This window comes from Bubalus kerabau, chromosome 9 (genome assembly GCF_029407905.1).
Source record: "Bubalus kerabau isolate K-KA32 ecotype Philippines breed swamp buffalo chromosome 9, PCC_UOA_SB_1v2, whole genome shotgun sequence".
Lineage (NCBI taxonomy): Eukaryota > Metazoa > Chordata > Mammalia > Artiodactyla > Bovidae > Bubalus > Bubalus kerabau.
In genome coordinates, this window is record NC_073632.1 from 76,286,793 (window position 1) to 76,302,746 (window position 15,954).

The 15,954-nt window shown below is 37.3% G+C and overlaps 1 protein-coding gene across 9 annotated transcripts in view; it reads left to right on the forward strand.

Moving 5' to 3' along the window:
• L3MBTL3 (L3MBTL histone methyl-lysine binding protein 3) overlaps nucleotides 1-15,954 on the forward strand; it is a 113,005-nt gene that overhangs the window by 51,624 nt on the left and 45,427 nt on the right. For all 9 annotated transcript variants that reach the window (XM_055535610.1, XM_055535611.1, XM_055535615.1 and 6 more), the window contains 4 exons: nucleotides 677-828; nucleotides 9,001-9,077; nucleotides 13,328-13,413; nucleotides 15,113-15,223. In XM_055535610.1, coding sequence (XP_055391585.1) covers nucleotides 677-828; nucleotides 9,001-9,077; nucleotides 13,328-13,413; nucleotides 15,113-15,223 — 426 coding nt within the window. The remainder of the gene's footprint in view (nucleotides 1-676; nucleotides 829-9,000; nucleotides 9,078-13,327; nucleotides 13,414-15,112; nucleotides 15,224-15,954) is intronic.

A 15,954-nucleotide genomic window follows, 5' to 3' on the forward strand; every position in this document is an offset into this window, starting at 1 on the left:
TTTCAAGTACTGCATCTGACTGAATTTTTATTGTTTTTGTTTCATGTCCCAGATGGCCAATAATCTGTGGATTTCCTTATACTACAAGCTATTTTGAATGGCTTTATGTATTAACAGCCAGCTCTTTGGGTGCTGTTATGAATAACATCTGGATTGTTGAATCATAGTTGTAATAATTTCCAGCCTTTCATATAGGAAGGTGGCCTACTTTTAGTAGACTACCCTTTTGAAAGATTTTTCAGAAGTGGGAGTGAATTTGTACTGACTTACACACATTTTTAACTTGATGATGTGCATGTTTTGTATGAAGTCATTTTCATTGTTAAGTCTGTAATAAAGGAAGAGAGAAACTGAAAGTAAACTATACGGTTCATAAAACTTGCCTAACTAGCATAGTCATCTAAAGTACCAAGACACAAGTTAAGATTAAGTAAACTTTTCAAGGTTGTGGGTGTGTTCACTTTAAAGGTCCAGATAATTAATTGGGTGTAGCAACGGAGCATTTTTCTTATTGCTGCTTCTTGGAAAGCAACTCTGCTGCAAAACTGGTCTATGATTTTTAAATTATGTGAATATAGCTGATGGATGCCAGGCTTTCAAGCAAGGGTGCAGAGAGGGTTCAGGTCCTTGTTGTTAAGTGTGTGCTTATCTCTAATTAAATCTGTATATTTCATAGACAGTGATCCCATCAGGCTTTCGAGTTGGAATGAAGCTTGAAGCTGTAGACAAAAAGAACCCTGCATTCATCTGTGTTGCTACGGTAACAGATATGGTGGACAATCGTTTCCTCGTACATTTTGACAACTGGGATGAGAGCTATGACTATTGGTGAGACATTTTTCATTGCTGTCTGCATTTTCTAATTGATGTTTATTCAAGTACTTATTTAAAACCAGTAATAATGCAAAGCAGAGAACACAAATAACAGTATTCTGTCCTCTTTCTCATTTTGGATTTTTAACTTTACCTGTTCCATATGGCACGTGTTTCTAAATAACATCCTTTAGTTCTACTTTGTGATTTGTATTTTAGTTGACTGCCTCCTATGAAAGCACAGTTTGTACCACACTCCCAAGAGACACTCACACGTGAGTGCACACACAGATTCACACTTCCCCCCTTCATCTGAGGTGTCTTCTCTCATTTCTTAAGAAAATATTTTAATCTTCCTTTCATATTTTCATGCCCAGTAGCTAATTTTACTATTTATAATGACAATACAAATTATTAATTGAGGAATATTGTTTTTAACCCTTAAGGGTTTTGGCTATATTATATAAAGTGGCAGGAGCAACATAATTATAAAATTATATAATCATGAAAGGATTATAGTAAAGCCATAAGATTTTGATTAGGCAGTTGAAATAATGGTTTTTCATACCTAATTCACGTTCACTAACGAAACTATAGTTTGCTGGTGAAAGGAATTTCTGCATGGTTTAGTTCCTTCTGGACAATACTTGCATTGAGAAGTGACAGGTATCTTTATAAAATATGGCTAATGTTGCAGTAGCAAATGGATGTTAATTTATATAAATGTAGCTTAGTTTGAGGAAAACTTGTTTCCTGACCTTTTTAGTGTGTGTATAGTTAAATATTCAGTAGAGCCATTAATAATTTCCATTACTTCTCGAATTGGATTCTTACACAGTCATCAGTTTTACTTGTGTTGTTTTAAAAAAGGAGAGACATTGAAAGCTATTTGCTGTTTAGGCTTTTAAAAGATGAATTTTAAAAATCAGAATTATATTTTATGTATGGTTTTCACAGAATTTTTTAAAGTAGCTCCATGATCACATCACATATAATCAAGTACTTTTGAATATTATAGTAAGTTTTACCCAGCTTTTTTCTGCAAAGCATAATTTTCCTCATAGGATATCTTTTTTATTCTGTTTGCAATCAAATTTGTTACTGAAATACAAACCATTTCAGGTGTATACAAAAGTTAGAACAGTAGAGTGACCTCTTGCAGGCATTACCTACTACTGGCAATTACCAGTATATACCAGTCTTGTTTCCGGTGTTTTCCTGCTCTAAAATCCCAACTCCAGGACTGTTTTGAAGCAGATTCCAGATTCCATAGCATTTCATGTCTGAATATGTATCTTCTAAAGATATAACTTCTTTTTCTTTTTTCAAATATATAAAGTTATAAATAACATCATGTCACTAACATACTAAAACATTATCGCCCAACTATCTTGGTTTATTAGCTTTTGGTCCAAATAGGGTGTGCATTGTATGATTGCTTTGATGTTTCTCTTGATCTCTTTTGATTTACAGTTTCCTATTCCTTCATCATTTTCTTCCCCCTGTAACTTTTATTTAAGAAACCAGGCTGTTTGTCCTGTTGACTCTGCCACAGCCTGGATTTGCTGATTGAATCCTCATTGCATTGCTTACCATGTTCTTCTCTTTCTCATATTTTCCGCAAACTGGTGGCTTTTGTTTCATTTAAAATTATCCATACCTGTCTTGAATGAGTGAGTAGATGAGAAAACTATAAATGTAGAAATATTGGAATCTGTCCTGGGTAGAACATATTTCTCTCCCTCCTGTGTTTGATGTGCTGTGTTGATGGCAGTACCAATGTGACAATTGGGATCCAGTCCTTCTATTAATAAATGATACTTTATTTATTAGAATCTGTTGAAATGAGAGCTTTTTGCTTTTAAAGTTCTGATTGCTTCAGGGAGAATTTTTTAAAAACAGCTTTTGCCTGATTTAAACACAGTAGGTAAATGTTTCAAGTTATTTTTGTGGTCCTATAAGTATTATAGGGTTTTAAAAGTGTAGGTTCCTTATTTGACATAATATGTGTTTCCTTTAAAAGCATTCATTCTTCTGGGGAGGAAAAAAGTAATGAGAAAGTCTAGGAGAATGTATCACATTTTTCTCTGGTGCCAAATGCCTAGGGAATAGGAAGCATCCTGGTTTCTTATTAGAAAGAGCAGGGGTAAAAACTGATCTCTTTCAGCAATGATTTTGCACTTTTACGAGCACAACCAAATTATTTTTAGAATGGAATGTACTTTGAAGATAGACTTACAATTCTAACTGTTGAAGTTATATTTTGTTAATTGTCAGAAAAAGAATAACAGTGTGTTCTTTTGCTCGATATGCAATTAAGGCATATTGAAAATTACTTAAGCGCACTGAAATTTCTCCAACCTTATTAAATATTATGTTCTTTGATCTTTGAATTTTGGAATGGTTTTTATCTGCATAAATTAGTTACTTAGGTATGTAATTGAGGTTACAAATTGGATTGCTTTCCCAATTTAAAATAGTTTGAAAATGAGATTTTTTTTTTCCTTTGAATTGGGCAGTGATCTTACCTCTTTTTACCTTAGTGGGAATTTGAAAGTGTGCTTGAATGCGCATGTGCATGCACGCACTCTCACACACACACACACACACACACACACACATTCATTTGTGGTACTGCATGTTTAATTGAAGTAAAACATTTCTTCCTTTCAAAGAGTAATGCTATGTGGGATTTAAATTTATGTAGGGTTGTAGTAGTTTTTAATGAGAGCAAATAGTATACATATATTAGAATAAAAATTGGTTTACCTCTGGGTTTTCTTTACACTTTTGTTACTAGTAGTTGGGCTCTCTTACATGTATACATTAAGAGTAATAGTAATTTTATGTGTCTCCCCAAATAATGTTGAAAACTTTGCATTGTGTTGTCAGTTTCTCAGAGCAGTGTGTGTGTCATCAACCATTATATTCGAGAAACACCCCTTGATGGTGGTGGTGAGTTACAGAGATGACAGGGACCTAGGGACCTCTGCACTTCAGTCTTGAGAGGCTCGGTGTCTGGGAACAGAGAGAAACACAGCACCTCTGTCTTGGCTGCAGAGTCCATGGTGGTTAGCGCTTAGTTATTAGAACCAACTGCTTGCTGTCTGTGGTGGCATGTGGAAGGAAGGACTGACTGACTCACTGAAGGTTTCTCAGGAAGATCTTCCTGGGGACATGGAATTTGAACTGGATCATAAAGAATGATAGGAGTTAGTACTTAGAAGTTGGGATGAAATAGTTCTGGCCAAGGAAAGCACTTACTTATGTTTAAGTCCATGGAGCAAACAGGGATATGTTTGGGGTGTGGCAGCCTTGGTATTCAGTAAGTGACTTAATCCTTCTAAGCTTTAGGTGCCCCCTTTGGAAAAAGGGTTAATAGTCCCTATCTCACAAGATGTTGTAAGGATTAAAGTAAGAATTTCAGAAACAGAAACCAGTTTGCAAAATGTTAAAGAGATGGCCGTTATGCAAAGAACTGACTCTTTGGAAAAGACTCTGATGCTGAGAAAGGCAGGAGGAGAAGGGGACGACAGAGGATGAGATGGTTGGATGGCATCACAACTTGACAGACATGAGTTTGAGCAAACTCCAGGAGTTAGTGATGGACAGGGAAGCCTGGGGTGTTGCAGTCCATGGGGTTGCAAAAAAGAGTCGGACACACTGAGTGACTGAACTGAACTGACTGAAAGAGATGTCTGTAAGGCACATCGGGCAGAGAAGTTTAGCCCTGAAGGTGAAAGTGGATTATTGTCTCAGAGGGAGTAAGCCCCTCAGGTGTTGAGCTTGGTTTTAGGCTGAAGGAAAGAAGCCGCTGTTGAGGGAGAGTGGAGACATCTGAGACTGGATAATTGAGGACCCCAGGCCCATAGGAGAAGGGCTAGCCTTGGGGAGAAACGAGCTTTCTTCTCTCTCAGTGTGGAGAAAATGAAGACTTGAAAGGAACATTGATGTTAGGGTGATGAGATGGCACCTCCTTTGTCTCTTCCTGGTACTCACCTTGTTAGTGAAAATCAGGTTTCATGCTTGAAGCAAATTATGAATGTTGAAAACAGCCTCTATAAGGAATGAGCTTGGAAATGAATTAAGAATGAAAAGGAGAACAAGATGACTCGGTGGGATGAGGTCTGGGGCTTAGTAAAACAAGAGTGATGGAAGCCCTAAAGAGTTAGCACGGAGTGGGAGCCGGGAAAGTAGGCACCAGAAAAGAAATTGGCAGTCATCATGCTTTGGATTTAGGGAGTGGGGGAGACCAAGTGTGCTGTTCGAAGAATATAAACCATTATTGCTTGAAATGAAGACTTTGATGTGTTCCTTAAGTGAGTAACTTGAAATGTGCTTATCCGACTCTCTGCCGAGATCTGGGGAGCCCAGTGTGGGCGCATTAGTTTTGTTTAGCTTTGCCAGTGGCTGATGAAACCAGGGCCCTTTACTGTCAACCCGAAGCCACTTAACCTCTCAGTGTTTCCATGAGGGTCTTAATGTTTGCTCACTTTATATGACATGTGTGGGTTCTTCACAAATTCTTAGTTCTCTGATTATCTACCAGTCTAGGTCTGATTTGGGTCCTAGCAGCCTTCGTAAATAATTTGTATGTACTTGTGAAATGGACTTAGAAATTGTTTTGAAATGGACTTTCTTAACAATACACATAAAAACCCCAAAGAAAGAAAGGAAAGGCACAGGGACCAGCAGTTTGCCAAACATTTCACCATTAGTTGTTCTTCATTATGTTTCTTCTGGGTTACATTTCTGCTTTTGAACACTAGATGGGACTAAGAGATGACTTGTGTTTCAATAGTAACATAATTTCACAGCCTTCCCACTTCTGAAGGAAGTATTGTTTGTTTATAGAGGGGCTGTAAGTCAACTAGATAAAAATGAGGCTATTTTTATTTTCATAATTGAGACAGCTTCTTTATTTTATTTACCGTTTATTTTAAATGATGACTTTGATCGATATTTAAATAATATTGAAACCTTATATGAGATTCTGGCTGTACAGGAACAAGTGGCCAAAATATGCTACAGTGTTTTCTTTACTTGTAATATATAGAGAAATCCAATAAACAGAATTGTATCTAATGCTTTTACTTTAATCATCATGAGCCGGACATAATTAGAAGTACTTGAGAGTTGTCTTAAATTGAAAAAAATTAAAGAAGTATTACATACTTGTTATTTTTTTCATTTTTAAGGAGCCATTAAGAGTTTTCCCTAGAATAATATAAAAATTTCCCTAAAATACAGGCTGCATCATTACTAATAATCCATAGCCAAATGATTTTCCAGGAAAGAATAGTATAACTGGAAAATCAAGATCCATAGTTTTGCTTATACAGTTTAAAACCATGCATCTGAAGGGATTGGGCATTAAAGTGTACTGAGATTTCCGTATATCCCTCACCTGCTGCTGCTGCTGCTGTGTCGCTTCAGTCGTGTCTGACTCTCTGCGACTGCACAGACGACGGCCCTCCAGGCCCCCCCGCCACCCCATCCCTGGGATTCTCCAGGCAAGAACACTGGAGTGGGTTGCCATTTCCTTCTCCAATGCATGAAAGTGAAAAGTGAAAGTGAAGTCGCTCAGTCGTGTCCGACTATTAGCGACCCCATGGACTGCAGCCTACCAGGCTCCTCCATCCACGGGATTTTCCAGGCAAGAGTACTGGAGTGGGGTGCCATTGCCTTCCCAGGTTAAAAAAAAAAAAAAAGCTTTCTTTTTTTCTATCTAATGTCTCATTTCTCTACTTCTTTTAAAAACAGAACTCCTTAAGTGTGTTTTCTGAGCTAGCTATGCTCATTTCCTAACATTTTCTCCTAAACCTACTCTGTTCAGGCTTTTGCCCTTTCCCATACCCAGCTCCACCACAGCAGATCTTGTCAAGTATACCAGTGACCTTTACCTTGGTAAATCCAGTGATCAGTTCTTGCTTTTTCTTTTCTTTGACCGAGCAGCCGCGTTTGACCCAGTCGATTTTGTCTCTCTCTCTCTCTCTCTCTCTCTCTCACTTTACCAGTCATTGTTTCTTGGACTTCTTCGCCTTTTCTCTTTTCTGCCCTCTATACTCATTTTCTGGATGGTCACATCTCTGCTAATGGCTTTAAATACCATCCTATTTGCCGATGACTCCTAAATGTGTGTTTTTATCCTTGATCTTGCCCTTAAATTCTAAATTTTTGTGCTCATAATCTACTCCTTTACCTGCTTGTGAAACATCTTAATATCAGATCTCGTCATTCACTGTTTGGAATGTCAGGCTGTGCTTGCAGTCTTCCTATCTCAAAAAATGGTAACATCCATCTTCTAGTGGCCATGCCCAAAGCCTTGGAATGTTCTGGACTTCCCTTCACTCCCACTCTGCGTCAAATCTATCAGCTTATCCAGTGGATTTTTCCTTTAGAACATTGACCTAAATATACAATCACTTCGTATTATCTTCACCACCAGCACTCTGGTTCAGGTTACCCTCACCAACTCTGGTAAAAACCTTCCAGCAGCCTCTTGTCTCCTTCCCAAATGCGGTTTATTATCTGCAAAGCAGTCAGACTAATTTCTTTAAAACATAAATCAGATTATGCAACTCTTCTGCCTAAAACCTTTCACAAAATGTTCTAGTAAACATCATTTTACTCTAAGATTCCAAGACCTTACTGTGGCCTAACGGCCCCTCTTGATATTTCCTGTTCTCTGCTTATCTCAGTCCATTCCTAACACAGTTCTGCTTGGTATCTCCTCTTAACATAGCACCTGTACTTGCTGTCCCCTCGGCATGGAAGGCTTTCCTTTATATATTTGAGTGGCTCAGTCCTCTTTTCACTCTTTTCAGATGTCATCTTATTTAAAAAGTCATCTTGACTATGTGTTTTGAAGGAATATCTTAACCACTGTTTCACACACTCTACTTTTTTATTTTAATTCTTTACATAGCATTTTGCCCCCAGAATATACATTTTGTTTGTTAATTAATTTCCTCTTTTCCCATTATACTATAAGTTCCAAGAGGCTGAAAGTTGGTAGTATTTTATTTGCTACTGTATCCTCAGTGTCAGTGTCTGGCACATGATAGACACTCAGCCTTTCAATGAATGGCTGAGTGAATGAATGAATGAAGAGTGTTGCATGTTGGGATGAGTACTATATCGAACAGGTTTAATTAGGAGCAAGGAATCAGATGTGCATACTGGTAAAGAGGCCTTGGCAAAGCATATACTTGACTGAAGTAAAGATGACAAGAGGTGAGGAAAAGAAAGACCCCATTTTAATACCTGGTCTCTGCCATTCTAATGGGCAATAGAGAGAGTGTGTTTGCTTTTTGAGGGTGATTGCGCTTCCTGCTTTTGTATATTTGTCCTTAGAAATACTGAAATAATTTTAGCTTGCCTGTGTATATGCTATTTATATACATGTTTATTATTCCAAATGATTTTCCTAAATGGAAATTCCAAATTTTAGTGACGTTATCTTTACATTTGCTATGTTTGCAGTTGTGGAATATAACACCACTTGTGTGGGAACAAAGACTATTTGCCTGGTGTCAGTTTTGAATGTTATATGTATCTGATAGAAATCTCCTTGGTACTAATATGTTGGAAGAGTGAAAAATTCTTTGGTTTAGCCATTTTTTCCCGAATAAGATAGATTGTGAAAAGGTAGAACTTGGTGTCGGAGAAGGCAATGGCACCCCGCTCCAGTACTCTTGCCTGGAAAATCCCATGGATGGAGGAGCCTGGTGGGCTGCAGTCCATGGGGTCGCTAAGAGTCGGGCATGACTGAGCGACTTCACTTTCACTTTTCACTTTCATGCATTGGAGAAGGAAATGGCAACCCACTCCAGTGTTCTTGCCTGGAGAATCCCAAGGATGGGGGAGCCTGGTGGGCTGCAGTCCATGGGGTCGCTAAGAGTCGGATACGACTGAGCGACTTCACTTTCACTTTTCACTTTCATGCATTGGAGAAGGAAATGGCAACCCACTCCAGTGTTCTTGCCTGGAGAATCCCAGGGACGGGGGAGCCTGGTGGGCTGCCGCCTTTGGGGGTCACACAGAGTTGGACACGACTGAAGTGACTTAGCAGTAGCAGCAGCAGAACTCGGTGTAAAATGTTCACAATCACTAATTTTTTTTTTTTTTTAACTTTTACTGGTATTTGAGAATTTTTCCTAATTACCAAATTTATATAACTTACAGGTGTGAAGCCTCTAGTCCACACATTCATCCAGTTGGTTGGTGTAAAGAACATCGAAGAACGCTCATTACTCCTCCAGGTTTGTTGATTATGTGTCTGCTGTTTGTTATTTATGTCAATTTGAGTTTATTTTCATGTGCTAAAGAGCAGATTCTGTGACTTCATCATCAGACAATGCATTTTTGAGCATGTCACTATTTAACGTGCCATGGCTACTGCTGGTATGAAATGATAGAGTGGTCAGCTCACACAGAGCGTCACTGTGGTGTATGTGGCTTCTTGTGGATACTCCTGTGAGTAATGAAAACTGTCATGGTCCTAGGGAAAGGATGCCCCCTTGGCTTGTTAGGAGCTGTTGTATGTATGTTGCCCACAGCATGTAAGCAACAAAGACTCAGCTTGGAGCTTCAAATACTTGTCTTGTTCTATTCTGCCAGCTAGTGTTGTTTTTAGGCTTGTCCCGTGTTCCTTGATATTGCTTCTCAGTTATCGCCTGATCATTTACTCACTCAGAACCAACCATTCCTATGATGGGCAAGGCAAGTCCCTTCTACCTCCTGCATTTTCTTCTATGTTCAGGGATGAAAGCTCCTATTCTTTCCTGATTTACAGAACTGTTTTGAAGGTGAAAGAATATTTGCATAAACCATGTAGTGTTAAAGTAAGATATTAATTGGTTTGGTAGCTCAAATGTGGTGCTGCCTGAAAGACCCCACTCAGCCCTCCTAGGTTCTGGGATTTACATAATATTAGGAGCCAGGCTTCTCTGGTGGCTCAGACGGTAAAGTGTCTGCCTGCAACACAGGAGATCTTGGTTCGATCCCTGGGTCGGGAAGATTCCCTGGAGAAGGAAATGGCAACCTACTCCAGTACTCTTGCGTGGAAAATTCCATGGACTGAGGAGCCTGATAGGTTACAGTCCATGGGGTCACAAAGAGTTGGACACGACTGAGCGACTTCACTTTCAGGAGCCAGTGAATAGTGACTGCCACTACCACCATCTGAATTATGTTATACAGATTGTTTTTGGACTTTGCAATTTGATATAGATCTTTTAATTTTTTTCCGTACCATCCTTTTGGTCATCATTGGCAACCCACTCCAATATTCTTGCCTGGAGAATTCCTTGGACAGAGGAGCCTGGTGGGTCACAGTCTATAGGGTCGCAAAGAGTCGGACAAGACTGAAGTGACTTAGCATGCACGCAGGGATCTGTTAAATTAACAGGACCAGTGAACAGCAGGTTCCTGGCTGTCTTCACAGCCTGGGAGGGGGTGTGTGAGGTATCATTACTGACTTCTGATGTGAGACAGATTACCAAGTCTTCTGTCTCTTTTCATGGACTTTTATAATTCAGTAGCAGAGAAAGTATATAGCTTTTTGGCAAAATTTAAAAATACAAAATTGCATGTGAAAAGTACCAAACACATAGCAGTGTGAATATAATTGATGCCACTAACTGTAACACATGAAGATGGTTAAACTCATAAATTTTGTGTGATACATATTTTATTACACTAATTTAAAAAGTTAAAAAAACAAAATAAAAATATGCCAAATAAAAAGACTGGTGTGCAAGGCCTGTGCTGATGTTACTCTGCTCTTTGGATCCATGGCAAACAAGATGCCCTTTCTCTGGAGCCTTTTCTCTAAGGGCAGATTCCTGGCTTGTGTCTCACATCTTCTCTATGAAAAGAAAGGATGTTAATCACCTGTCTCCCTAGGCAGTTGCTCTTCTGCTTCGTAGATCAGTCTCATGAGCAGCCCTGCCAGCTACTCCATATTCCTGTTCTTTTTTAACATTGGTAACCTACTGTTCTTTTTCCAAAATTAAAGTCTTCATGTCTTTTAAAATGATTTTTATTTTTTAATTACCAAATTATCCATTTAGATATGCTTATTTTTAAGAGTTTAGAGTGAAACTAGAGATAACCACTATTCTCTCTCTTAACGGCTTAATAGGTGGTTATTATATCTTTACAGAGAAACCTTTTTTGCCTCTGTATACACATACATGCAGGGCTTTAAAAGTGGCGCAGTGGTGAAGAACCCACCTGTCAATGCAGGAAATGCAAGAGACGCAGGTTCGACCTCTGGGTCGGGAAGATCCCCTGGAGGAGGAAATGGCAATCCACTCCAGTCTTCTTGCCTGGGAAATCCCATGGACAGAGGAGCCTGGTGGCTTACAGTCCATGGGGTCACAAAGAGTGAGACACGACTGAGGGACTGAGCACACACATATGCGCATGCATGCAGTCAGCTTTAATGTCACTTAACTTCTGCAAGGAATATACCTTAAAAATGCGCTGTGAAATGTTGACTACTTGGAAATGTTTGCGTATTTACTCTTTCAAACTTTTATTTTGAAACATCTTCAAATGTACAGAGAAGTTGTAAGAACAGTAAATAGCTCATTTATATAACCTTGAATCAGAGACCCATCCAAGTTTGTCAGTTGTATCAAGGATGTCATTTATAGCAAAATTATGGCATATTGCTCAGTTGTCATATTTCTCTGGTCTCCTTCAATATATTGTCCTTGATTTTTATAACTTCTGTATGTTTAAGAATTACAGATTGGTCATTTTGTAGAATATTACTTAATTTGAACATGATGGGTACTTTCTGGTAGTTAGATCCATGGTGTGCATTTTTGGCAGGAATATCACAGAAACAGTGCTGTGTTCTCATTGGATCATCTTCTGTGCCACTTGATGTCCATTTATCTCATTATTGGTTGATTTTTACCAGTGATTGATTGATCAAGATGCTAGTTACCAGGCTTATTCATGGATGTAGGAGGGTTTTGTCTGTAATTATTAAGTATTTTGAGAAGACACTTTGAAATTGCATAACTATCCTGCACTTCAGTCCCACGTCGCTTCCTAGTTTTAGCATCTGTTGATATTTCTAGTGTGAATTAATATTCTGATAGTTGCTAAATGGTAATTTTTCTTAGTCTTTCGTTGTACATAATTAGATGACATTCTTCTGCAAAAAATAGCTTTCTCATCTTCCTATTTATGCATTCAGTTAATTTATATCAACATGGACCCAAATATTACTATTATCATCAGTGGCTTATATTCCATTACTAACATTATTTATTTTCACCTTCAGATTTTCTTACATTTGGCCAGTGGGGGACCCTTTAGGCTGGTTTCTGTGTCCTTTTGACATTTTTTATTATTTTTTGGAGACATTTCCTATTTTCTGGCACAGCCGGGCTTATCTTGTGCTTTCCCTGACCCAACCTTAACGTCACCCATTTTTCCCAGACTCCGTGGTTTATTTTTGTAGAGAACGATTTGTAGATGCTATCTGGACACTTGATATGCTCACTGCTTCTGAACTAATGCTGCTGTTGGCCTTTCAGGGGACATATGGTTAAGTAAATATATAAAAATTTGTTGATTTCTATATCCATTTATAGATATTGAAAACCATGAATATATACCATTAGCTGCAGTTCATATCTAACACCACCAAATTCATTCTGGTTTTTCACTTTTCATATTTATAGTCAGTGAGAAATCTGGCTTCTATTTTCTCCAGTATATTTACTTACTTTTTCAGTGAGTAAAGACTACATAAAGTAGCCATAAAGAGGATTACATAAAGTAGCCAGTTTCCTCCCCTACTGGGCCAACACTAATTCCTATTCATGTCTACCTAAGGGGTTTTGGACTCTGGAGGAAACAGAGAGAGTGAGATGGAGGAAAGATGTTGTTTTTATGCATTCTATCAGTAGTGTTCCATGATTTATTTTAACTTATTTGTTTGGCCTAATAATATGATTGTCTGGAATATTTCACATATTGATGTATATATAAACCTGCCTCACTCTTTTTAATAAATGCTTTCTGTTTTACATTTACGATATTTGTGTGTGTGTATGTGTGTGTGTATATTTCTATATTGATGGTCATTTAACTGATTTTTACATTTTCACATTTACAAATGATGCATTTTCTTTGTACACATGTATGAGATTCTTCCTAGATTAATAGAAGTAAAATATCTAGATTAAAGGGTATTTATATTTGTGTGTTTGTGTATATCTTGTGTTGTTAAGACTGTCCTAACTTGAGAAGGCAAATTATATATATTCTCATTTAAAAGTTAATAGAGAAATCATGATCTAGATGAAAACTACTTCATTATTACATGTGGTTCCAAATGTGTAATCAGTTTAAATTTGTTTTGTGTAATGTGAGCATGCTTTTCTTCATTGTAATGATAACAATATCTCATCATTTTATAGGCCTGCTTGTGGTTGTCCCTGTCATTTTGGTTAAACCTGATAGGATTTACTGTTTTCATTTTTAGGTTATCCAAATGTGAAACATTTTTCTTGGGATAAATACTTAGAAGAAACCAATTCTTTACCTGCTCCTGCAAGAGCTTTCAAAGTGGTGAGATATTATACTTTACAATATTTGATTCATTTATGTTGATAATAGTGTTCAGTCATTGAAATTTAAGAACAGAAAAAGTATTGGTAAACAGGAACAAGAGAGAAGCAGAAGACCAAAGAAGATGTTTTTGAATTTTTACAATTTTGAAAGGGAAAATGATTACTGGGGCGGGGAGGGGGTTTGTTGTTGCCAACTAAAGAATACTTCCATTTTGGACTTTAAAGTTTCCTTGGAAAATAATTATGTTTGAATTGGTTTGCAGTGAGTTGATTGTACAGCAGACTTCTGTTTTTCCAGCTAGATATTCTGAAAGACCAAACAGCACAAGATACCTATTGTTTTATAATGAAAACTTTATTTCTTCATTCCTTTGGGTTTGTTTATGGCAAGCTGAGATGGTGTGTGTGTGTGTGTGTTTTAATATTATTGCTATAAATCATCATGTTTGACTACCACAATACAAGGTCATCTGTTTTGATTATAGTGTCTTTCTAATCCAGGTAATTGCTTCTTGCCTATTAAGATTCGAAGTTAACGTCATTTGTGTGCAAGGGAAGAATACAAAAATGAAATGTATTTAAAATTTTTTTAAATCTCAAGCAACTTGCTTTATAATTAGTATTTAAGAAAATAAAGATATATTAAATACTTGATTGTTTTTTAAAAAGTGACAGTATTATAAGCAACATTTTTAATAAATCCTTTTGTGTGTAAATTTATAGGATTTTTAATGATAAAATTAATTAGTAGGTATGGATCCAAATACATCAGAAAAGAACATCAAAATTTTTTGAGAGAAAATTTGTTGCATGAAGAAAAGCCATAAATTCAGGATTATACATGAGTAATGTTTAGAGTCATGAAATTTTATAGATTTTTATCTGACCCTCTAACTTAGCCTCATACAGAAAAGAGCTGCTTTGCAGTTTTGCTTTGAACTGGATAAAATCAGGTCAAACTCCGTTTGCATATCTAGTGTCACAGTGATGTCAGAGAGAAAATCAGAATTCCTTTAGCTTGGCCCTTAGGTGCCTTGCATTAATTGTTTTGCATCCTTTGCATAATTTTCACACTTGATTTTCACAGCCAGACTTTTATTATACCTGTTAGCCATCACCTTTCCTTCTGCCCATAAATTTTTCAGAGGGTTGTAGGTTTCTGCTGAGTTTTGAGATGTAGGTAGTCCCATTCCTGTTCTTTGTAGAACAGTTCCACCTGTGTGCCTTGATTGCTAATTTTCTTCTTAGAAAGACTTCTGTTACTTTTTTGTGTCAAGCTAATTTCTGTGTCTCCTCTCCACAACTTGAATGTTCTTCCCTCTCTTTTATAACTTTCATGTTTGTTGACTTTTGCCAAGACAGCTCCAAGTAATGAGAAAAAATTCTTGTCTTCCCTATGACTAATCAGAAAAACCACAGTGGTCTGAATTTCAGCTTAAGATTTTTGGCTTCCTGTTTGCTCCTGTGGCTAGTTGCTCAGGCTCTTTCTATCGCCTGCAGGCTTGGCTGTGTGATTTGGGATTTTTTTTTTTTTTTTGTAAGGAGAATGAAGTCCAAAGCCATTTTAGGAACTTGAGTTCGGGAGGCTGGTTCTCTTATAATAGTTCAATTTTTTTTTTTTTAATTCTATCTTTGTGACATAGAGTTCACCTTCCCTTCCTCTGTATTTCACTATATAAAATTTTCTGTTACGGCAGAAGCCACCACATGGATTCCAGAAAAAAATGAAGCTTGAGGTCATAGACAAAAGAAATCCCATGTTTATTAGAGTAGCAACAGTTGCAGATACAGATGATCACCGAATAAAAGTAAGTATTTTCTGTTGTGGTTTTGTTTTTCTTTTATTTTAACAAGACATCTTGGATGAAAACTTCAGCAGACATTTAATTTGTGAAGTCCTAAAATTACATTAGTAAAATCATAGGAATATGCAAATTAAGTGATTATGTATCTTTGTAAGTGTTTTTCTACTCTTCTTTAATCTATGTAAGTTTTCTCCTTATTTATGACTGACTTAATATTTTAAGTATGTATTTGGAAGAAAAAGTAGATACAGTGTATAAGGTAATCTGTTCAGAAGGCGATATAATACTTCATTTTCCAATAGTGTGTATATATATATATATATAATATATATGTATATTTTTTTAATTAAGTTCAGTTTTTTTTTTATGGGATGTTGGTTTTTGAGACATCCAAGGCCATTGGGTTCCTTCTCTCTGACAATTTCTCTCTGGAAACTCTCAAGATTATCTTTGTGCCTAATATTTTGATGTTTTGTGATAACATACTTTCGTATGAGGGTTTTTTTCCATTATCTTCCATAAATCTCCATATTCAGACTTTGAACCAGTCCTGTCATTTTCCAGACCTCCTGACATACTTGCTGCCTCCAAATTGAGTCCTTCTGGATTCTACACAGTGAGCTCGTTCACCCCGGCCCTGCTCTCCCTCGCTCGGTGTCTGGGTTGCAACCCACCCACTCTCTTCCAGTGGCTCAGCTCTCCCTCACCCACTTGTGCCCTCTGCACTCATCATT